This window comes from Myotis nattereri, assembly GCF_964212035.1.
Source record: "Myotis nattereri genome assembly, chromosome: 4".
Lineage (NCBI taxonomy): Eukaryota > Metazoa > Chordata > Mammalia > Chiroptera > Vespertilionidae > Myotis > Myotis nattereri.
The window spans coordinates 38,334,629-38,359,652 of NC_138079.1; the positions used below are offsets into that span (position 1 = coordinate 38,334,629).

A 25,024-nucleotide genomic window follows, 5' to 3' on the forward strand; every position below is an offset into this window, starting at 1 on the left:
TATTTTAAACTGAGGAATTCAGTAGTTTTTCTAATTGATTTATTCATTATGTATTGTTATACTTAATGATCAAAAATGTTTTAACTTGTCCTCAGATCATATTGCCAGATAAAAGTGATTTTATACTGGTTTTATTAACTTAAAGAGCCTATGGCTTAAACCATAAAAATTTAACATATAAATGGGAAAAAACCTGTTGTTTATTTGTAGGCATCAAATCTTATTGCTTATAGATAAAATTCAGCTGTATAGATATGCATAAATGTAAACCAGTGCATTCTTGATGGACATTTACATTAGGTCGAATTTTCTAATATTATGAACATTCATGAATATAACAAGTTTTGTGCACATGTCTCATAATATCCTTAAAATTTTTCAATATAAGATCTATGAGTTACAAGGTATGCTCATTAATACTTATTGCCAAACTGCTTTCCAGAAAGGTTTTAGCAATTCCCAAGTCTGAAAGGACTTGATGAATGCTTTTTAATTGTTTTGGCAAGAATATGTTAAAAGTTTCTCTTTTCTTCAAAATATAAAATCTCATTTGCCTATACTCAAAGCAGGCATCAAAAAACGCATCCTATTTAATAAAAGCCTAACTAAGTGTCTGGTCGTCCATTCAACCAATCAAAGCGCAGTATGCTAATGATATGCTAAGGCCGCTCAACCGCTCACTATGGCGTGTACTGACCACCAGGGGACAGTTGACCAGTTGCTATGATGTGCACTGACCACCAGGGGGCAGACGCTCCCCCGGGAGGTTAGCTTGCTGCTGGGGTCTGGCCAATCGGAACAGAACAAGATAGGCTGGACACGCCCTGGAGCCCTCCTGTGATTCCTCTCCTGCTGGCCAACCTCCCGCGTCCCTCCCCAGCCCTGATCATGCACCGGTGGGGTCCCTTGGCCTGGCTTGTGCCCTCTCGCAATCCAGGACCCCTCAGGGGATGTTGGAGAGCTGGTTTTGGCCCGATCCTGCAGGCCAGGCTGAGGGGGACCCCCCCCCCCCCCCCGTGCACGAATTCATGCACCGGGCCTCTAGTGTTAAATAAAATCACTGCTTGTTCAAAGCAAGGAAATAAAATTTCTCTAAGTTGATCTTCAATCTTCTCTAGGATTTTAGAAATGCCATACATATAGTATTGGGGGTTAAGGGAGTGCTGGAACGGTGGGAAAGAACTTGAATCAATTGAGATTCTGCTATCTCACTCTGCTGGGAGTTACATATGTGTTATTTCACTTCATTAACTGCTGCATGAAGTTTTTATTCCCATTTTATAATATTAGGAACTTCTCTAAGATTATATAACTAGGAAATGATGAAGCATAGATTCAGACCTGGGTCTTACAAATTCTAAAGTCTTCTGCACTCTGGCATTATTAACAAAACAATAAGCCTTGTTGAAACATTTTACTATTGATAATAAAACATCTTACTATTAACAATAAAACAAACACTAGTATTTAAAATTAGACTGTTTAGAAATGAATATTTATTAAAAAAAACATTTTTGTTGATTTCAGAGAGGGAAAGATAGAAACATCAGTGATGAGAATCATTGATCAGCTGTCTCCTGCATGCCCCCTACTGGGGATTGAGCCCACAACCGCATCCGGGCATGTGCCCTGACCGGAACTCTTGGTTCTTGGGTTGATGTTGGCTTAACCTACTGAGCTAGACAGGCCAGGCTAGAAACTAATATTTTAAAACAAATTTTTAGATTGTGTTTTAGGCAACCTGAACCTGAAACAATTTGGAATTTGAAGGGAAAGTGATCTGTACCTAATATTTGTAAAACAGCAAGAGATAGTCAATGGAAAGTTGAACATACTCTGAAGTGTCATTATATCCTTTCTGAATGGGCATTTGTTACTAGTTAGTTTTGTAAAAATAACCCTACTAATAGCTTGTATAAGGAAACTAAAATCGTACAGGAAAACTGAAGTTGTCGTTAGGTCTCTTTTTTGGTTAGTGATAATGTCAGAATGGTGTTTTGTATTTAGAATAAAGAGGGTCCTAAGCAGTGTTTTTCAATTTTTTAAATATTCTTTTATAAATTATTTTTTCAAATCTTTGATAAAAATATTTACATTGGTATCCCAGAGGCTTTAGTTATGTATGCAACTCTGCCCTTTGTTTCTCACAATTTTCTTTAGCAGTCTCTTCATTTTCAAAAAAAGCTCTTTCCTCTTGCTACCTGTCTAAAGAATGTTTTGCCCCTATCACTTTCAATTTCAGGTAAAAAGGTATCATTTGATATTTAGTAGCTAGGATATGATAAAGCACTTACTAACCTTTGATTAGTTTTAAAATTAACTTTGGTATGTATTTTTAACCTTCCTATATAGTCTGAAAAATAATGTCACAAATTACTTTGCCCTTCAAAGAATATTAGTGATATTGATAGAGATAATTATTGTTTCACAGTAATTAACAGCACCACCAGAGAGCACATATCAGTTTCCTTTTGCTTCATGGTCACAAAGTCAGTGATTTCCTTTATTGATGAAGGTGTTACAAGTTCATCTCTCCAGTGTAGCTCAGACAGCATTCCAGAGATTGCATTGGAAAGCTGAGCATCCCTTTGGGTTTCCTGATGCTTTGGATGAGAGATCTTCCAACACCCGCATCTCTGAAGATCAAAGTGGCCCTTGCCATAATGTCACATGTCCTGAAAATTACTGACAGAAGAAGCTAACAGTGTTGCTGATTTTTCTTTTGCATCTTCATCATTGCTTCTCGAGTCTAGATTAGTATTTTCTTTATTTATGTAAAGAATGGTATGGGAAACATGCCTTGTCTATTCTCTTTAGGCATTATCAGAGGGTAGGTTAGCTCCTATCTGCTGTTACTATCCTTCTTATTTACAGGCCACTTCTTATTTCTTCATATACTGTGTCTAATATGGGTATTTCTTGGAAGTGAGCTTCACCATCAACATCACCACTACTCCTACCAAAAATCCACAATTAAGACTCGTAAGCTTGTAAACAATTATAGTAATCTCCTTCAAAGGCTTCTGGAAGCAGTATCTAATTGGCATATGCAGGTAGATTCATTTATAATTAATAGATTCATTTATAAACAGTTGTGTTAGTTTTATTGGCTTTCCTCAAACAGCAATTTTTGATTATTTGAAGAAGCTGAACTTAACACTTCTACTAGGCTTAGTTTTGAGTCAGTCTGAATGCTATTTGGAAAAGCAAATGAAGTTTCAGATGTAAATGTCTGTTATGTTAGTCTCTCACACGTTTGAAATAACTTGAGTATTGGCCAGTGCTGGTTTCATTAATAATGAACATGTCTTTAAAGCAGATGTGTCATAGCACAGGGAAGAGATATGGTCTCAGGTTAGTGCACATTTCTTCCAGTGTATAGCTTAAAGTAGGAGTGCAGCATGAAAGAACTGCTGCTGACTGGAAAAAGGCAGCAGCCTTAGAAACTAACGATTTCTTACCAGCTTTCTACTGTTTTTCTTCAAGCAACCTAAAAGATGCCTATATATGTTATCCCTTCATATGATAGGATTAGATAGCCCCACTGCATTTACTCTCTGTCCTGTGTCAACTACCTCTTTTCTTCAGGTTGCTTCTTACCACCTCCATGTTCTTCCCCTATTCCTCCACTGCTGACCAAGGGCCTCAGCTTTACCTCTTGTTTCCCCATGTATCCTTAGACCATTTCACATATTTTTAACTTTACACATCTGTAAACTTATAAAACTTACTGAAATATATTTCTTCCCATCCATATTATATTCTCCAGTTTCTGAATTATGTTACTTTTGATAATGTATACTTGAATTCCATTCATTAATTTCTACCATGATGAGTTATTTTTAATTAGGAATATGGAGGTTAGTATTTGATTTATAAAATTTCAGAATTTGCAACTGGCATTGAAAAACAGTAAACATTAAATTTATGTAGGATTTAGGGGAGGTTAGATTATTTTCAATACTTAACAAAAATGAATTAGAATGATTTAGGGAAATTTTATTTATTTTTAAATGTATTTTTATTGATTTTAAAGAGGAAGGGAGAGGGAGAGAAAGATAGAAACATCAGTGATGAGAGAAAATCATTGATCGGCTGCCTCCTGCACACCCCCTACTGGGGACTGAACCTGCAACCCGGGCATGTGCCCTTGATCGGAATCGAACCCAGGACCCTTCAGTCCGCAGGCCAACACTCTATCCATTGAGCCAAACTGGCTAGGGCAATTTTTAAAATAAAGATAAATTTAATACTTTTATCACAAAAAATGTTACAATGTGGTTCAATTTAAAAGTCAAATTACAGTTTTAAAGGTAAGTGTTTGATTTAGAGTTCATGTTCCTGTTTTGAAGGTATTGTTTCAAAGGCTTGGTCTTTCATTACTATCTGTAAAGTAGGTGTATGGGCAATAAACTAAAGACCTTAGGCCTTAAATTGTTTGTTTACATCAGCTAATAACTGTATAAATAATTGAAACAGGAATATAACTTATGTGTGTCAGTTTTCTTGAAAATTTAATGATTTTTCTCCAGGAATAATATTGGTAGTTTCAAAAAGAGTGTATTTCATTGATAGGCTCTCAGTATTTCACCAAGTATCTTTAAAAAAAAAACAAAAAAAAACTCTATAAAAATGAACTTTGAATCCTAACAGTTCTCTATAATAGAATGTCTTTTTATGTCAGGATTGCTACATACTAATAATTTTCTTCAAATTTTCTTTTCCCCCCACCAGCCAGGCCCACAACTCCTCTTTCTGTAGGCACCATTGTCCCACCTCCAAGGCCTGCTTCCAGACCAAAGCTTACTTCAGGCAAACTCAGTGGGATTAATGAAATAGTATGTACTCAGGTGTTTCTCTTTTTTAAAAAACTATAACTGTTTTGATTTAAGATGCAAATGATATCTTTCTTTATGCCCCCTTTACAGTTAAATGCTTGGAATTTTCTGCTGGAGTTTTCAAAGTATAGAAGGGTTTTCCCAAACAACAGTTCCTTCATTCCCCCATCTTACCTCATTATCATACCTGTGGAGCAAGACATTGTTTAAGACAAAAAAGATTTTCTGAGAAAGTTGGCACATTATAACAATACCATTCAGTACCCATTGTTTCACAGCTGAAAAGCAGTTTTTATATAATTCTCCTTGGTTCTTATGCCTTAGAAGTATATTGCCAGGAAAGTCCTAGAGGGCATCTAGTTCAGCTTTCTTTATTTTGTATAAAAGGATACTAATTCACATCACTTAATTGACTTCTTTATATTAAATACATATTGCTGTAAAAGAAGAAAAGGAAAAAGAGCATTGGTTGTCAAAAGTTGTCAGATAGTGAAAGAAATTTTATGGGGTCTAGTCAGAGTGAGGCTCTCCCAAATCAGTCTTTTTGCCTCTGATCTAATTGCCAGATTTAATTTCTGAAAGTCAAGCTTAATCTTTTTCTCCTGATATACATATCCAGTGTTTCATGTGATTGAATATGTTAGCTGCATGTACAAGGCTTTTGATGAACTGCCTGCACTACCAGACGAACTGTCCAACTTTCTCTTCTTTGCAGCCTATGTTCCAGCCACTTAAAACTTTCCACTGTTCCCCAAACACATCATGCTCTTTCATACATCCATGTCTTACTATGCCACCTGTATCTGAAATGCCCTCAGTTTTCTTTTAGATCCTGTTAAATACCACCATGTAGATAAACCCTCTGTGATCATTACTTCTCCCCCACTGGATTTGATCATTCTCTTCCTCATACTCATATTTTGCTTATGTTTCTCTTAGTGCACAAATCACATTGTATTTCTCTCCCTCCCCCTAATGAGCCATACTTTCTTTGTGTGTGCCCCCGTTACTGGACTGTGCCATATTTAATTTCATATCCTTAATGCTTTGCATAATGCCTGGCCTATTATGAAATATTTCATGACTAAATGAAAGGCTTGAGCACCAAGCGTTGAAATGGTGACATCTTTCTTTTACATCCCTATTCCCAATGAACAGACTCAGTGGAAGTGAAATGAAGGACTAAATATCAGCTGCTAAGGAGATAGTATTATTTAAGTAATACAAAAATTGTTACATCTTAATAACATGGATGTTTTCCTGCTTACAAGAGCAGTGCCTGATCATGTTGTAAAATTTGGAAAATAGAGAAAACACAAAGAACAAAAAATTCCTTCTATATTTACCACTCAAAAGAGTAACTGCTGTTATATATATATATATATATATATATATATATATATATATATATATGCTTTCATAATTTTTTGAATGCATAGGTACTTAAATATTCAGAGGTAGTAAAATATAGTTGTTAAAAGCACAACTTTATCAACCATTAACTACCTGAGCAACAGTAGGTAGGTTACTTATTTGGAATCTGTTTCACTATTGGTAAAATGAGTATAACGATAATAGGTTATTGTGATACTATATGTAAAACACCTAAGAACATTGTCAAGTGCATTAATTGCTCAAAAAGTTATGAGTAGTATGTGGATATTTTTCTTCACTTGAAAATATTTTGGGAATTCTATATCACGAATTATATAGAATTGAAGTGGTAGAATTCTTTGTTAAGTAATCTTAATGTTGTTAAGTCTATTAAATAAGTAAAAGACTTTAGTAGTTGAATCCTTCACTCTCTGCCTCGGCCTTGAGAGCTTTCTAGAAACCACTCTCTAAGGGACCCAGGGAGCGCATTTGAACTGGCTACATAGCATAAATGCTCTATCTTAGACACTACTGCCAGCATTACATTTCCAAAAAAATTTTAGGAATTTGACATTTAGTTTATTTCCAAGTTTCCATGATAAACAGTGTCTTAATGAATGTCCTTATGTTTACTTCTTTGCAGACATTATTTCATTAAAAATTTAAAGAGTGAAATCCATGAAGTAAATGGAATGCACATTTTTTTTTACAATATATTTTTTACAGAGAGGAAGGGAGAGAGATAGTCAGAAACATTGATGAGAGAGAAACATCGATCAGCCGCCTCCTGCACATCCCCCACTGGAGATGTGCTCACAACCCAGGTACATGCCCTTGACCGGAATCGAACCTGGGACCTTTCAGTTCGCAGGCCGACGCTCTATCCACTGAGCCAAACCGGTTTCGGCTGGAATGCACATTTTTAAGACTCTTGATGATTGTTGCTGTATTCCCCATTTGAAAGGTTATGCTGATTTGAATTCTCTCCAGTTGTACATTGGAGTGCCTATTATCTTGCATGCTTGTATGTGCACTTTTGTCAGAAAGTCTATAACATCTTCCCCACGCTCCTTCAGAGAGCCCTCATTGATCTAGAGCAGTGGTTCTCAAAGTGTGGTCCCAAGACCAGCAGCAGCATTAGCATCTCTTGGGAACTTGTTAGAAATTCACTTTATCTGGCTTCACCCCAGACAAATCAGCAATTCTGGGGAGTGGCCTAGCAATTGTGTTTTCATAAGTTCTCCAAGTGATTCTGATGCATGCTAATGTTTGAGAAGCAGTGCTGTCCAAATAAAAATATAATGTAAGCATATATAATTTCAAATGTTCTAATAGCCACATAAATAAGTAAAAACTTTAAAATGTTTTTATTTCATATAAAAATATCAATTTAACATGTAATCAATATAAAAGTTATTGAGTGTTTACATTATTTTTGTGAATGTACTAAGTTCAAATCCCATTATGTATTTTATAGTTGCATCTCATCTCAAATTTGGACTTGCCAAATTTAAGTGCTAGACAGTGATGCTCTAAAACAAGCAAAAACCACTTGAGCTGTTTTTGCCTCTTCTTAAAAACTTGTAGTAAAAGGCACATTCTAAATTATAGAATTGCAGCCACATTATAGAGGCCATGTTGCCACAGGAGAATTGTCCCTCACAGTAGTTGATTTCAAGACTTTCCTAAGCTTGTTAGTTTCACATCAGCTGTTGAATTTAATATTTTATTTGGTCTCAATACCTTGCAGTACCCCAATCTGAATACAAAATACTAAGATTTTAAGAATAGTTAAGTGGGGGTTTACTGATTGTAAAACACTGGTCAGTACTTTCTAATTTTCATGAAAGTTATATCTGTAAATTTATATTCATGGAATGAAGAGTTGACTAATTTTAGTGTATGAATGTTTATAGGGTTTGTTTGTTTTTCTTTTACCTTTTTTATTTTTTTAATAATGTTTTGTTTTTCTATTAGAGTTGAGGTACAGTATAGTTTCAGGTGCATAACCCAGTGATTAGACATTTATATAACTTACAAAGTGATCATCCCGATAAATCTAGTACCATTTAACACCATACATGTAGTCAATTATAATATTATTGACTGTATTTCCTATACTGTACTTTACATCCCCATGACTATTCTGTACCTGCTAATTTGTACTTTTTTTTTCTATTCTGATTGTTGAAAGTATTACCTATGTCCCCATTATCCTCCACTGTCCTCTCCAAGCCTATCCCCTGCCTTTTGTTTACCAAATTCCTCAAATAGCTAAGGACAGAAACAGCGTCTTGTTCACTGCTTCGTATGTAGTAACTAATCCATGGCCTGATACGTAGTAGGCACTAAGTAAATATTGTATTTGCTTAATTCTTTTATAAACAGGAAAACGTTATTTTTAAGTAAGCTAAATATACCTTATTTTAAAAAGTGGTAACACCTCAGGAAGTATTGCTAATGTATTATTGGAACAATTAGGAATTTGGGAGGGAAAAATTCATTTACCCTGGTAAAAGATAAATGAATTAGAACAGTGTTTTTTATATTTGTTTTTATGTTAAACTAGAAAAGTGGGAAGACAGTAAAATGAAGATTTTCTCAAACCTCTGTATGGTGGTAACTTTCTCAATGAGGAAGTGTTAAAACGAATTATAAAGGAAAATGTGGAGATTTGTAAAGACTAGAAATAAAGGGCAAACAATGGGTTAGTGAAAGCTCAGGTAATACTAAGTCCTCCCAAAACTTAAGCAGACAGTGCTAATATATACAACTCATAAAAGTGGAAATGCCAATTTTTTTTAATCTATCAAATTGGCTAAAAGTTAAATTATTTTCTTCTTCTCCTAAGGCCTATATATTCATTGTTGGCAAGGGTGCAGGGAAATATTGTCTTGTATTTATAAAGTGGTAAAGTCAGTAAACCTTTTGGGAAGCAGTTTGGCAGTAAGTGTGGAAAGTCTTCATACTGTTTAGTCATTTGACTTCTGAGATTCTATCTTAAGCATACTTTTTGAAATACAGAAAATGTTTTATGTACAAAGATTCTCTTGACAGCATTATTTTAAAATAACCTTTTCAGCTTTTAATACAGCCTCAAAAATTATTTGATCTATGCATCTCTAATTTTGAGTTACAAGAAATTCACATTATAAATTTGTTTTAAGTATATTAAAATGAAATATACCTGATACCTAATAATCTTTTTCTGATAATGGAGGAATTGTCTTACCATTTTGATAAATAACTCTTTGTTTTTAAGCCCAGGCCATTCAGCCCACCTGTAACTTCCAATACCAGCCCACCTCCTGCTGCTCCTTTAGCCCGGGCAGAAAGTTCTTCCTCTATCTCATCTTCTGCTTCATTGAGTGCTGCCAATACTCCCACAGTAGGTAAGGGATTATCATGGATTACATGTGAGAGCTGGCATCCAAAGTATGATCAGGCTGAGGGTTTGTTGTTGTTTGTTTAATGGGCTGGTGATGACTTTAACGTTAGAAATTTGGGTTTCCTGGAAACACACCTGGCATTATCAAACTAGTCACATTTTTCTTTTCTTATTCATAGTTTATGTTATCTAAATAGGAGAATTTTAACCATGGTTAACACTGTTAATGCATCAAATTTACCTAAAACGAATACAAAATAACACTGAATATAAACTGTAATTGAAAAAAAAAGCAAATTTATAAACTAACCAATATAAATACTGTAGTTGAGGGCAAAATATAATGTAGCCCTTTCTACTGTGAATTGATACTTGCATTCTTAAGGAAGTTTGTATTTTAAAAACAATTCAATGAAAAAAAAGGTGGGGGGGAGTTTATGTTTGCAATGAATAATTTTTTTTTACAATAATTTAAATTACAAAGATTTAAAAATAGGTATTAAGGCATAGCCATACAAACCTAAACCTCACTGAACAAATTCAGTGGTACATTTAAATGTTGTTCAAGAGTGTTTTATTATACCTTTATCACCCACTGTTAGTACAATAAACAAAGCATAAAGCCACTTAAACACAGGAGCTGTGTTTTGGGAGTAACAACTTCTCATCAAAGTTATAACTGTTCCTATTGCTGCTGCTTCTAAGTAATAATGGGTTTATCCTTGATAATGTATATCTCTGATTTATATTAACTGAACATAATTCAGTAGTGCTCAAAGTGTGGTCCTTGGACCTGCAGCATCTGACTGCATCACTTGGAAACTTAATAGAAACTAAAGGCCCAGTGCACTGATTCGTGCACCGGTGGGTTCCCTCAGCCTGGCCTGCACCCTCTCGCAATCCAGGACCCCTTGGGGGATGTAGTAGTGCACAAAGCGGCAGGCCAGGGAAGAACCCGATCCCGGCTCTGCTGCGCCTGCTGCCACAGCTTGGTAGCACTGCTGTGGAGGCGGGAGAGGCTCACGTCGCTGCAGCTGCGTCACCAGCCCTCAGCCCGGTGTCTAGCACCCATCAATCAGCTGAGTGGCACTCCCGCACACTGACCACCAGGGGGCAGCTCCTGCGTTGAGCATCTGCCCCCTGGTGGTCAGTGCATGTCATAGCGACCAAACAGTCGTTTGGTCACTTAGGCTTTTATATATATATATATATAATCTTTTAAATCAGAAATGCTGAGAGTAGCGCTAGCAGTCCTTGAACAGGCCTTCCAAATAATTCTGATGTATGCTAAGTATGAGAATCACAGCCCTAAGTAAGCTGATTTAAATATGTCTAATTAGATTTTCAAAACACAGGAGAAGTGCCTTTGTGTCTGTGGCCATTGCAAAAATGGCATAAGTAATATAGGCTAAAATGAGATAAAAATGATTTCTAAATGTCTGAACATGATGTTAACCATCTTACTTCATATACCTTTGTGAACATAGCATTTTCCTATCTTTTAATTTTATGTAAACACAATATGTCTAATAAGTTTGTCTTTGCTATAACAGCCAATTTCTTACATTATTTTGTAAATGTGGTTTTGTTAATTTGTTTCTACGGACTCTACATTTTAGTCATAAAATACATAGATGAGGGTCCTATTAGAAATCAGGCAGGTGGCCTGTACCAAATTTAGTTTTAGTTCTTTTCCATTACCCCTAGATTATTCGGAAGGTTTTCTCTTTGTGATGGAAACGTTAATTTTGATTGAGTTGGTACATAGTTTATAGTTTGATTCAGTGTGACCAGTAGAACCACAAGTAGGTAAGTGACTGTGATGATGCAGGCAGGATGTGTGTGGATTTTGTATGACAAAGGTTCTTTAAGGTCTACCTAAAAATTATCTTTCTTTATTATAATGCTTATTCAATTCTTTGCTTAGATACAAATTTTTGATACTTATTGTTTCTTGAAAGTATTTTCTTGCGATATTTTGTTTTATTTAAATATGATAGAAGATGGTAATTTGATTGGGACACTCTCTGAAATTGAAAAGCACTGTGAGACTTCACAAGGTATTGTATCAAAAGCAAATGTATATGTTAACTAATGATCCTAAAGTGTATCTAAAAATACTTTGTTATCTAAAGTTTTCTTTTCCAGCATTGTATGGTGTCTCAGAAATCAAGAATAACTCTTAAGATTTAACTATCTCAATTTTGTACTAATAATGTTTAGTTGCTATACAGGATCTATTGATATCAAATCCCCAATGATAAAAACACAATATCCATCTCCCTGTTCTCTCAACATTGAGAAATATCAATAGGTCTTAACTCTAAAGCTATTGGAACCACAGAAAAATTACAAAAGAAGCAGAAAGAATATGTCAGTTTTAAGGCATTGTTTTCCCATGCCTCCTCAGTAAAGTGTCTGGCACATGTTAGTGGCTAGTAAAATAACTAGTGTGATTTTGTGAGTAAATTTTTATATTACTGGAATTTTAATTTTCATCTGGAATTTTAAGTTTTCTTGTTTGGGTGGGGAGTTACTTTTCCTAGTGACATAGAAGCAGCAGTTCTTGTTGCCAGGTATTTTTCTCACTGAAGAACTTTCTAAGTCAAAATGCCTTCAAATTCTTGAATATCACAAAATCTTCCTGGCCTCTAAAGCTAACAAAAGATCTTTCTTACTATTTGTAGGATCTCAGGTTTAGTTGTGAGGCAGAGAAAGCCAGTACTGATTTTTGTCAGAATTGATTCTCGCCCTTGCTGGTTTATCTCACTGAATACAGCCTTGGCCCACAGACTGAAGGGTCCCAGGTTCAAGTCTGGTCAAGGGCACATACCCTGTACCTTGATTGCAGGCTCAATCCCCGGCCCCAGTTTGGCCTGTGCAGTGTGCAACTAATCCATGTGTGTCTCATAGTGATGTTTCTCTGTCTCTCCCCATCTTTTCCACTCTCTAAAATTCAATGGAAAAATATCCTCGGGTAAGGATTAACAACAACAAAAAAGTCACTCAGTCTTTCACTTAGGTTATCACCTCTGAAATGAAAAATAACTGATGGCTATTAACATTGAGCAACATTCGTATAACAAAAGTGTACATTCAAATTTCAGAGCTATATGTTGACCTAGGTTACTCATTTTTTAAATAAGAATGAATTATAATTATTTTATTGATGTTTACAAATTGCATCACTTTTATAAATTGTATCACATTACATATTAAATGAAGGATAAATGGGAAGAGGACATTAGTAAGGAAAAAATAACCCCAGGGCACTATTTGGTGGGATTTTTTCTATTATGAAGTAAACCAGATACTTAGTTTACATTTTTAAAAAACTTGAACAAATGCATAGATTTAACTTTGTTTACATTTTATTATGATTTTAAAACACTGTGCTTCATTATGATTTTATTCTAAAGGTATCCAAACTTTGTCAGGAAAGTTATAAAAATGTTATTAGTTACATTTATCAAGACAAAGTAATGTGGGAATATAATACAAGTATTAGAGGAAAAAGAGGTAAAAGAAAATAATAAATAAAAAAATCCAGTTTAATGCCCTGATGTATATGATGGGTAGAACCTGAAAGAATTTAGTATCTGAATGATTTTGAAGCCATATTTTAGTAATTTTAGTTCTTCAGATAAAGGACTTTACCTTCTGACATTCTTTAACCCAACCCTTCTGTGTCTTGACATTTAAAAGAAAAAGTCATTGTGACATGTTTTCCTAATTTTTTTTTGTCCTTTGTATTATTTTATGCTATATTTTTAATCCTCAGTTTTTACTTGGGGCGTATTTGAAACCAGTAATGGAGTCGTTTGTGACAAGCTAACATTGTGAATATATCTGTCTTGGTATTTAATAAATATTTTTCGGCAGGATTTAACAAATGAATTGTCTGTATTCTAGGTGTGTCACGAGGTCCCAGCCCTGTCAGCCTTGGAAATCAGGACACCTTACCTGTGGCAGTCGCCCTTACAGAATCTGTTAATGCCTACTTTAAAGGAGCAGATCCCACCAAGTTAGTTTTAAAAAGATACAAATATATGTTTGTGTGCTGGGTGGAGGAGTGAGATGGTCAATTTTAAGAGTTACATTTGAATCTGTGTAAGTTAGGGTTTTCTACTTGTTTTACTTGTTTTTTGCTATCAAATATAATCATTTAAGGATTGTCTTTCAAATTGAAAAATCACTATAATCAGCAGTAGTGATTTTTCCCTCAATTAATATTCTTGCCCAGGCTTTATGACCAGTATGACACATTTGTTGCTTTATATAGCTGTAGAGCAGGATGATGTTTTAGATGGGGATAGACTATGAATCTTGGCCTAATATATATCTTTTGTGAAAGTCTGACATTTGCAAGAGAGCCCTAGAATGCATGTTTAATATCTGAGACCTTATTTTAAGAAAATGATATTTGGGTGAATGACCATCTCTACTTTTCATGGAACATTATTCATTCAACCTACATTCATTCATTAAATATTTGAGCACCTATTATGCATAAGACTGTTACAAGTTTGCATTATCATGTGAGAAAGTTTCTTTGAATATTAGTTTTCTCTCACAATAATGCAAGCTTAGGAGAGAAGAACTAAAGTATCCTCAGCACAGACAGTTTTACACATAGTTGGCACTCAAATACTAGTATTTGATGACTGAATATATATGGAATGAATAATGTTATATTAGGGGTATTGCTACATGCTATGAAGAAAAATAAACCAGGGTAAGGGGTTGGACAATTACAATAGATGGCTACTATTTTAGATAGAATGGTCAACGTAATCCTTTTAAACAGTTGTTTGAAAGACTTTGAGGAGTAAGCCATGCAGGTATTGGAAGGAAGAGCATTCCAGTGAGTGTAAGGGACTGAGGTAAAAGCATGCTTGGCATATTTAAGAAACAGTAAGGAGAGCCATGTCACTGAGTAGAAGCAAGCAAGGAGGAGAGTAGTCAAAGATAAATCCATAGAGGGACCAGTTTAGGTTAGGCATGATGGATGGTAATGAGTTTAAAATTTTACCTTCTTTTAAAAAATGTTTTTATTGATTTCAGAGAGGAAGGGACAGGGAGAGAGAGATAGAAACATCAATAATGAGAGAATCATTGATCAACTGCCTCCCTCACACCCCCTAATGGGGATCGAGCCCACAACCCAGGCATCTGCCCTGACTGGGAATTGAACCGTGACCTTCTGTTCATAGGTCAATGCTCAGCCACTGAGCCATACCGGCCACACTGGAATTTATTTTGAGTGAGGTGGAAAGCCAGTGGAGGCTTTTAAGCAGAGGAGTAATGAGGTTAATGTTTTTGATGGAGCCAGAGTAGATGCAGAGAGAGAGTTAACCATAGAAGTTCAGGTGAGATGATGGTGGCTTCTATATATGAGTATTAGTAGATGAGATGCTGTACAGAAATAAGATTCTGAATATATTTTAAAAACAGAGTTGTCAAGATTTAATGAGTGAGTAGACTCCTAAGTTTGAAGCACTAAGACAACTTAGTGGAGATACTAAGTTGATAGTCAAATGCATGATTCTGGAGTTCAGGGTATAGATGTTAGAGATAAAATGTCTAGTTGTCATTAATTTGTATACTTAAAACCAGGGGCCTTAGACAGTAGAGAAGACATCTGATGAGAACTAAGTCCTGGTACCCTCCAGTGTTTAGAAAACAGGATGAGAATGATACATCAAAGGAATTAGAGATAGCATGCAACAAGAGAGGTGAGGAGAGACCAGTAGAGCAGTGTCCCAGAAATTAAGTGAATAAACCCTTTCATGAAGGACGGTTGTGAAGCTATATCTGATGCCACTAACAAGTCAAGAAACATTGACCATTCACAATTTGGAGGTCATTGGTAACCTTCACAAGAACAATTTTAGCAGAGTGGTAGATGAAAGCCTGTTCAGGAGCAAATAGACAACTGTATTTAGGAAAAGCAAATGTAGACAGTTCTTTGAGGATGTTTTGCTTTAAGTGGAAGCAGGAAAATGGGGTAGCAGAAGAGAGAGAGTAGAATTAGAGGAGGATTTTTATTAATCTAGTGGTTTTTAAGGCTATTGTTCATTTTAGCACATCTGTATGCTCATGGGAAAGATCCAATATGTATGGGGAAAATTGAACCTTCAGGAAAGAGAGGGACAGCTGCAAGAGTGAAATCCTTCAGTGTGTGAGAGGAGAGGCGCTTCAGGGCACAGGTGGTGCACAGACTCATCAGTTGAAACAGGAGAGTCAGATAGATTAAAAGTTCTGTAGTGAGAGTATGAGAAGGTTCTTTAAATTTTACTAGAAAAAAATCAGCAAAGTAAAGTGGCTGTGAGAGGGGGAAGGAATATTGCAGATTAGAGGGAAAGGGTGAAGGTATGAAAAGATGTAGGGATTATAGAATTGTCAGGGAACAGTAAGGGGTCCCAGTTGGGAGTTTTGGCTCTAGTCATGCTCAGCTCTATAGATGTAGGTGAGGAGCTGAACTTGGCAAAGACTGTGTTTTGCCAAGTAAGCATGATCAAGTGAGAGAGAAGGGAGGACTTATGCATGCGAGTGTGTGTAATGCGGGACATTCCAAGATGGGAGGAAATTCAGATAAGAAGTAATGAGTGAAGGTTAGTGAAAAGGTTGGTAGGAATAACATTTTGGAAGTTTTAATGAGGTTGGAGAATTGTTGTAAATGCCATACTAGACAGGATGAGTTGGGAAAAAAAGAAAGTGGTGATTAGATAAGTGGGGATTCTAAAGTTGAGATTATGGAGGTGCTCTGGCATAGCTGAGGTGGACTGGAAGACAGAATCATTAGAGGTGAGGGGCTAAAGAACTAGGGGACCAAAATATTGAAAGGATTATCTACATGGATATTGAAATCACTAAAAATTATAATGGTCTGTTTCTGTACCAGTACTTACTAACAATAGGCCATGAGCTAAAATTTTCTGAAAATGAAAGGGAGTGAAGATTACTTGAAAGGGATGGACGAGTGAGTAGTATAGTTCAATGGTATGGGTTTCAAAGGAAGCTGGTAGTTTTTAGGAAGGAAGAAGGAACACAGAGTTGGAAGAGGCAGTGAGGAACAAGGAGGACATTTACCACCGACTGCCACCCTGAGGCCTAGGACTCTGGTGTTTAGAAGGAAAAATGGCTGCAGTGGGGACAGTGTTACCTTCCAGGATGGCCAGGGGATGGTTTTGTAAACAAGTAGAGGAGTTATCAGTGTGCCTACATTTGTGTTGAGTATGCAATTTCACAAAGGATCATTTAAAAAATAAAACTGAAAAAATAATTCGTTCATAATTATAAATATACGTAAAGTCCTTTTTAAACCAGATATGCTTTAAATGGAGATTAAAGTGCCTTACTTAAACTACTTAAAATTTTCAAAATCTCTAATTTCAGGTGTATTGTGAAGATCACTGGTGACATGACAATATCATTTCCAAGTGGAATTATTAAAGTCTTCACTAGCAATCCATCTCCAGCTGTGCTGTGCTTCAGGGTGAAAAATATCAGCAGACTAGAGCAAATTCTTCCAAATGCACAACTTGTGTTCAGGTTTGTGTGCTTTTGCTTTAAAGGTGGAATTTCTTTTTAAGAACATTCTCCTGCTTTTTTGAAGCAATAATAATTTAATTTGAAGACAAAAACAAAGTTATTTATGATTGAACAGCTTTGTGCTGTTTTTTTTGTTTTTGATGGTGGTAGTAATTATTACATTCTTAAGTTCTTACATCATCTCATCTTTCAGGCAAACTTCTGGTATGTTTATTCTTTATTCCCTAACTTCAGCTTTCCTCCATCCCATCTTTTTTTTTTTTTTAATTCTTTATTGTTCAGATTATTACAGTTGTTCCCCCCATATAGCTCCCCTCCACCTGGTTGACACCCCACCCTCTGCCCTTACCACCACCACCCACTCTTCTCATCCATAGGTGTACAATTTTTGTCCAGTCTCTTACACCCCCCACACCTCTTCCCACCCCGAGAATAGTCAGTCCACTCCCTTTCTATGCCCCTGATTCTATTATATTCATCGGTTTATTCTGTTCATCAGATTATTTATTCAGTTGATTTTTAGATTCACTTGTTGATAGATGTGTATTTGTTGTTCATAATTTGTATCTTTACCTTTTTCTTCTTCTTCCTCTTCTTAAAGGATACCTTTCAGCATTTCATATAATACTGGTTTGGTGGTAATGAACTCCTTTAGCTTTTTCTTATCTGTGAAGCTCTTTATCTGGCCTTCAATTCTGAATGATAGCTTTGCTGGGTAAAGTAATCTTGGTTGTACGTTCTTGCTATTCATCACTTTGAATATTTCTTGCCACTCCCTTCTGGCCTGCAAAGTTTCTGTTGAGAAATCAGCTGACAGTCATATGGGCACTCCCTTGTAGGTAACTGATTGTTTTTCTCTTGCTGCTTTTAAGATTCTCTCTTTGTCTTTTGCTCTTGGCATTTTAATGATGATGTGTCTTGGTGTGGTCCTCTTTGGATTCCTTTTGTTTGGGGTTCTCTGCGCTTCCTGGACTTGTAAGTCTATTTCTTTGACCAAGTAGGGGAAGTTTTCTGTCATTATTTCTTCAAATAGGTTTTCAATATCTTGCTCTCTCTCCTTCTGGCACCCCCATAATTCGGATGTTGGTACGCTTGAAGTTGTCCCAGAGGCTCCTTACACTATCTTCATATTTGTGGATTCTTTTTTCTTTTTGTTTTTCCGGTTGGGTGATTTTTGCTTCTTCGTATTTAAAATCTTTGACTTGATTCTTGTAATCCTCTAGTCTGCTGTTGGAACTCTGCATAATATCCTTTATTTCAGTCAGTGTATGCTTAATTTCTAGTTGGTCCTTTTTCATAACCTTGAGGGTATCACTAGATTTCTTGAGGGTCTCAATAAATTTATCGGTGATTTCTAGAAAATTCTTGAAAAACCTTAAAAGTGTGGTTTTGAACTCTATATCCAGTAGTTTGCTTTCCTCCATTTCCGTCATTTGTGACCTGTTTCTTTGTCTCCACATTTTGGCTGCTTCCCTGTGTTGGTAGAGTGGCTTTGTGTGCTAGGTGTCCTGTAGGGCCCAGTGGCTCAGCCTCCCCAGTTACCTGAGGTGGACACTCTTGGTGCACCCCTTTGTGGGCTTTGTGCACAGTCTTGTTGTAGTTAAGTCTTGATTGTTGTAGGTATCACTGGTAGGAATTGACCTCCAGGCTAATTGGCTGTGAGAATCAGCTGTGTCTGCAGTGGGAGAACTTCTGAGCTGGAGACACTCTTCTGGGGCAAGACTTGCTTCAGTGGGGCTTTGGTGCTCACTGAGTCTGCCCCCTGAGTGTGTCCCTTATGGATCTGAGGAGTTGTAATCTAGATGGTCCCACTTTGACCCCTGGGTACACTGGCTCTTGGATCTCTAAGGAGGTGCTAATTTAGCCTCTGCCTGAGGCTACCCATCAGGAGCTATGGAGAGATTCCTCTTCTTTGTTTGGGGTTTGGAGGTGCCCAGATGAGGCCCAGCTGTGAAGCAATGCAAGCTGCTGTGGGGCCTTGGACCTTCTTTTGGAAGTTCTGGGTCTCTCTGATTCACCTGCAGTTTGTTAGGTAATTTTCAGGTTGCAAAGGGCCAGGCCTGTCATATGCAGAAGCCTCTGTGCACAGCTTGGGTGGGGCGGGGTCTCAGGGGATCAATAGGGCGGAATAAACAACTATGGTTGCTCCTCAGTCCTACCCTAAGAGGCCCCGCATCTCAGTGTCCCGGTAATCGCTGTAAGCACTTCTGAGAGAAAGCCGCCCTCGAGTTCTGCCCGATGCCAGACAGTCCAGTTTCTCCCTGTATGAGTCTGGGTCCCCAGAGACTCGCCCGGAACTGGAGTTCAGGGCAGTCGGGAGCTTGAGACTCCCTCCCGGTTTAAAAAGACAACTGCGTCCTCAGCTGCCAGCCCTTTCTCCGTGTGCCTCCATACCTCTGCACTTTACTTCCATACCTCCTCTGAGTTTCAGTGCTTTTCTCTTTCCTTCTAGCTGTAGAATTTCCACTCAGCCAGCCTTCCTGTGGTTCTGTATGATGTCCGTTTTGTCTTTTAGTTGTATTTTTGAAGTGGTTGTGCGAGGCAGCAATTTCCGGTGTTTTCCATCCCATCTTTTGGTTCCTTTCTGCTAGTTTTTCCCAGGTCATCAAATTGTTACACAGAGGCAAAGGATAAATAAAAGTCAAATAAATAACAAAAATATTTCTTATGCATGCAGTGATCCATCACAGTGTGATTCTAACACAAAAGATTTTTGGATGAACATGCAAGCCGTTACTGTCTACCTCAAGAAACTATCAGAGCAAAATCCAGCTGCCTCTTATTATAATGTAGATGTATTAAAGTATCAGGTGAGTGTCCTGTCATTGAAAAAATCCTGTCTAAAATAGTAACACATAGAATATTGTAGATCATTAAATGAATACTATGTCATACCAAATGAGGTTCATTTCAGGAATGCAAGGATGTTTCAGAATCAGAAAATCTGTTAAGCCTATGGAGATTTTTGACCATTTGACTAGTAGCATTTCAAGTGAATGTGGACTTATATGTGGGATATAATGATCAACATAATTTGATGAACAGGAATAGATCCGGAGACAAATGGCAGGGGAGGGCGGGTTAGAGAGCAACCAAAGGACTTGTATGCATGCATATTAGCATAACCAGTGGACACAGGCACTGAGGCGGTGGGGGTTTGCCCAGGGTAGGAATGGCTTGGGAGGAGGGCGGGGGTGCAAGCAGGGAAAAAGGAGACATATGTAAAACTTTAGACAATAAATTTTTTAAAAAAGACAATGTGGAAATAATGAATTTTTCAATAAATGGTATTTATGATCAAATTCATCATCTATTTCTGGTTAAAATTTTGAGTAAATATAAACATGAATGCGTCCTTAACTTGAAAAGACCAGCAGCATCAGACTTAATAAACCACCGAAAGCAATTAATCACAGTCAAGAATGGCTAAGACAACCATTATTTCTATTAGTATACAAGATTTTTTGGATGTGTTAGTGCAGTTAGACAAGAGAATGGAATAAGTGGTAATAAATATTGGAAAGTAGAAACCAAAATTATTACTTATAAGGAATCAGTTTTTCCTGGGAAAAACAAGAAGTCAAGTAAAAAACTTGAATATAGGAGAATTTAGTGAAGTGATCAGTTTAAAAATGAATGCAAAAATCAATAGATTTCAAAACAATCAGGAAAACTAATGCAGCAAAACATTCACAATAAAAAATATCAATTAGGAAGATACATAACACAACCTCTACTGATTTGAATATAGTTAGAAATGAATATTTCATTGATTTTCAGGAAACTCATGTAAAAAAGTTTAGCTGTTTCTAAATTAACTTAAAAATTTAGTATTTGTGTTTAGAGATTTGACAGTTACTTTCAAGTTTTCTGGAAGAATAAAGTTAAGAAGTGCTTTAAACAGTAATGTGGAGTAATGTTTTAGTTTTAATGGGAAATTATTATAAGGCAACAGTATTTAAAATAGTTTGCAACTGGCACAACAATAGATGGCCAGATGAATGGAACAAATTAGAGTATCCAAAAATAGATCTAAGGATAATGGAAAATTGTTTATATGACAAAGTAGCATTTTAAGGCAATGTGGAGATGATGAATTTTTCAATAATGGTATTGGGGCAGAAGGCTAGATATTTGGGAAAAAATTTAAGCTAAATTCCTAACTCCAACCAAAATAAAATCTACATGTGTCAAAGGTTTAATAATAAATGAGACCATAAAGATAATACAATAAATTATGGGTGAATATATGTATATTTATGGGTATATAAGTGTGTGTATATATGTATAATATCTACTTATTAGTAATGAATCTTGAAGTATGGAAGACCTTTCAAAGAATGGTACAAAACCTAGAAGCTATGCAAGAGATATTTGACACAAAAATAAACTTGTGTATAAAATATTTAGCTAAAACAAACCCTGAACAGAATCAATATTTAATTTGAGGGAAAAGTATTTGTAATATATAAGACAGACCATAAGGCTTACTCCAAAGAGCCTTTATAAATTTGTAATTAAAAGGTGAATAACTCAATAGATAGCTAACTTATGGACAGAAGCTCCATACCAGTAGAAATCAGAGCAGTGAATATTTTTTTTTATTGTTTAAAGTATTACATATGTCTCCTTTTTCCCCGAATGACCCCCCCAAGAGCAGTAGGTATTTAGACAACAATGATATACTGGTTTTAGCCCATCAGATTGATAAAAATTAAAAAAGGTTGCTTTATTAAGAGTGTGATCGCTTGTTAGTAGTACAAATTAATGGACTCTTAGAAGGCAGTTCTGTTTTTTTAAAAAAATATGTTTATATTGATGTTTAGAGAGAGAAAAAACATCGATCAGTTGCCTTCTGCACCCCCTCCTCCCCCCACTGGGGGCCCTGACCCAGGACCAAACTGTCGACCTGTCAAACCAGTGAGTGATCTTTTGGTGATGGGACGACACCCAACCAACTGAGCCAGACTGGCCAGGGCAGATTTAACCTTTAACTCAACAGTTCCACTTCCAGAAATCTATTCTTCAGAAATCACACAAAAGGGGGGAAAAATAATCTAAAATACAATGGAAACCACTGAAGTACACATCCACAGAGAGATTGATTACATGAATTATAGCCACTAAAAAGAATGAGATGTCTCTCTGTTTGCATATGCCTAAAAAGTCTACAAGTATATATGTACTACGATGCTAACAATGAGGAGGTAGAATGCCAAGGGATTAATTTCCTGTTGCTTATACTTCTATAGTGTTTGAATTTTTAATAGGATAATTGTATTTAAATAGCTGTGTTTCTAGGAAATAAATACCTAAAGAGTAAAAAAGTGCTGCTGCCATTTAAGTTAGCTTAAAGTTTATTCCAAGTATTAATTTATCATTCGTTCAACAAACATTTATTATTCAGTGCTTGCTAATTGCTGAGAGTTGGATGGGGAGATAGACAGTAAAGAAGTAAATAATATCATGTGTTTGAAAATACGTGGTATGGAAAAAGTAAGAAGTGTGAAAGTAAGCTCTGAAAAATTGCATTTTCAATGTAAATTTAAACAGGGTGATCAGAGTAGGTCTCACTGAAAGGGAATCCTTTGAGCAAGGAACTAAAGAATTAGAATTGTAACATTTACCTATGGGTCGTGTGATTAAAATTAGCCATTTGAAGTTGGAAAATATTCTAATTCCAGACTTGCAGAACTTTATGATGACACATCCATTTCTCTTGTTTTAAATCTAAGTTCTTAGAATTCTAAGATTCTTTATGAATTATATGTTGAATGCTGAGAGGTATTCAAACGTTACAAGCATAAATAAGAATCACTGGATAACAACAGATTCTGTGAACTTACATATGTCATTAACTGACTTGTTTACTTTTCAGGCCAAGTAAATATTTGTTTTTCTCTTTAAAGGTATCATCAAATGGTATTCAGTCCACGCCTCTAAATCTTGCAACATACTGGAAATGTAGTGCTGGCACCACAGATCTTAGAGTGGATTATAAATACAACCCAGAAGCTATGGTGATACCAAGTGTGCTTTCCAACATACAGGTGATGGTACCTGTGGATGGAGGGGTCACAAACATGCAGTCCCTTCCTCCTGCAATATGGTAAGTTTAGGAGACTTCTGAATTTCTGCTAAATGTGTTTTAACCTCCAATTTTTAGAACCTAAGTTATGAAAATTGTATAAGTTTGAAAAGTTTTGGTGCATTTTCCCATAGAAACTATGCTATAAAAAGATGTTCATTTTACTAGTTAAGCCACAGTAGCCTCAATCCAAAATAAACAAACTAGTTTTGATGTCAACATCCAGACTTGAATGATTCAAGACAACTTTACCCTTAGGCAAATTACTTAGCCTCTCTAAACATTTTGTTTTTAAAAATAAAGATCATAATAATTATTTTATAGGATTAAATATAATATCTGGCATACCTATAGGAACACAGATTAGTGTTTAGTAGTATTAGATATTCTACTCTCATCTCTTAACTACCTCTCTTGTGCTCTCTATTAATATTAGTATAGACTCTAACATTTAATAAAAGTGTGTTTTTCTTGAGTAATGAACTGAGCCATCTACACATTTTTCTCTAATTAGTAGGAATGAAAATTACATAATTTGGTAAAAAGTCCATTAATTTAATAAAAATTGCATTAATTGAGAGAGACATATAACATTATATTTTATATCAAATATTTTCACCAGGTGATACTATTGAAAATAAATTTAGTATTATAGTTGTTCTAGTGAAATATTTAAAACACATTTATTTATTGAGTGCCCTTTATGAATAAGGTATAATACTAGCCACTTAATCTGAAGACACTTGTTATTATAGGAATGCAGAACAAATGAAGGCCTTTTGGAAACTGTCTGGTGTTTCAGAAAAATCAGAAAATGGAGGTAAGTGTGTGCTGTTTTTCTTTTTTTAAATAATGTGAGGTCACAGAAAATGACTTTTTAAGGCATGTTTATGGAAAGTTTTTTTCCTGAAATTTCATGACTTCAGTTCTAGAATTCACCACTAGGTGGAAGTTAATACCTTAAATAAGAGTGGACCAGTTAAGATTCAGAACAGATTTTTTCTCCTCTACATTGAATATGCTTTCTCTGTAAGGAAAAGAATTTGTTATGCTGTCACTTTATAAATGTAAATGCTTATGTTCACATGTTAACATACAATTTAATTCAGTAGGTATTTTCTCTTAAAGAGGTAGAACTGTTTATTCCAGCTAGGTAACTTGGTAACTAACTGAAAGTGATTTAACACACTCTTTTGGTCACTGTTAATGGAGTCCTCCCGGCCTCCCAGAAATCATGTAGAAGTTTTCAGGCTTTAAAAAGCCCTTTTGTGAAGTAAAAGCAAAAATAAATGAATGGGACTACATAAAACAAAAAAGTTTTCTGCACTGTAAAAGAAATCATCAACAAAACAAAAAGGCAACCAACTGAATGGGAGAAGATATTTGCAAACAATACCTGTAATAAGGGGCTATTTATAAAAGTGTAAATATGCAAATCGACCGAACAGCCAAACAGTGGAACGACTGTCCAGACTACCACGCTATGACACCCACTGGCGCCAGGCCAGCCAAGACAGGTGTGATGCAATTGGTCGGGCCCGGCCATCGCCCCATGATCGCCCCCGCAGAGGGAGGCCCAGGCCACCCACCAGCGGGCTGCAGTGGGTGGGCAGGGCCTACCTCTTTGGGGCGACCGCAATCAGTGGCCCCAAAGAGGGAGGCCCAGGCTACCTGGCTGGCAGCACTGCGGTGGATGGGTGGGGCCTCCCTCTGAGGGGCAATCGATCACTCCCGGACTGTGAGAAGGTGCAGGCCAGTCTGAGGGACCCCCTCCCCCACCTC

The 25,024-nt window shown here is 36.3% G+C and overlaps 1 protein-coding gene across 1 annotated transcript in view; it reads left to right on the forward strand.

Moving 5' to 3' along the window:
* The window catches only part of FCHO2 (FCH and mu domain containing endocytic adaptor 2), a 118,122-nt gene that overhangs the window by 88,141 nt on the left and 4,957 nt on the right, over nucleotides 1-25,024 (forward strand). Inside the window, exons 18-24 of the mRNA XM_081090047.1 lie at nucleotides 4,735-4,838; nucleotides 9,475-9,604; nucleotides 13,513-13,624; nucleotides 16,999-17,154; nucleotides 19,832-19,964; nucleotides 23,064-23,263; nucleotides 23,998-24,062. Coding sequence (XP_080946173.1) covers nucleotides 4,735-4,838; nucleotides 9,475-9,604; nucleotides 13,513-13,624; nucleotides 16,999-17,154; nucleotides 19,832-19,964; nucleotides 23,064-23,263; nucleotides 23,998-24,062 — 900 coding nt within the window. The remainder of the gene's footprint in view (nucleotides 1-4,734; nucleotides 4,839-9,474; nucleotides 9,605-13,512; nucleotides 13,625-16,998; nucleotides 17,155-19,831; nucleotides 19,965-23,063; nucleotides 23,264-23,997; nucleotides 24,063-25,024) is intronic.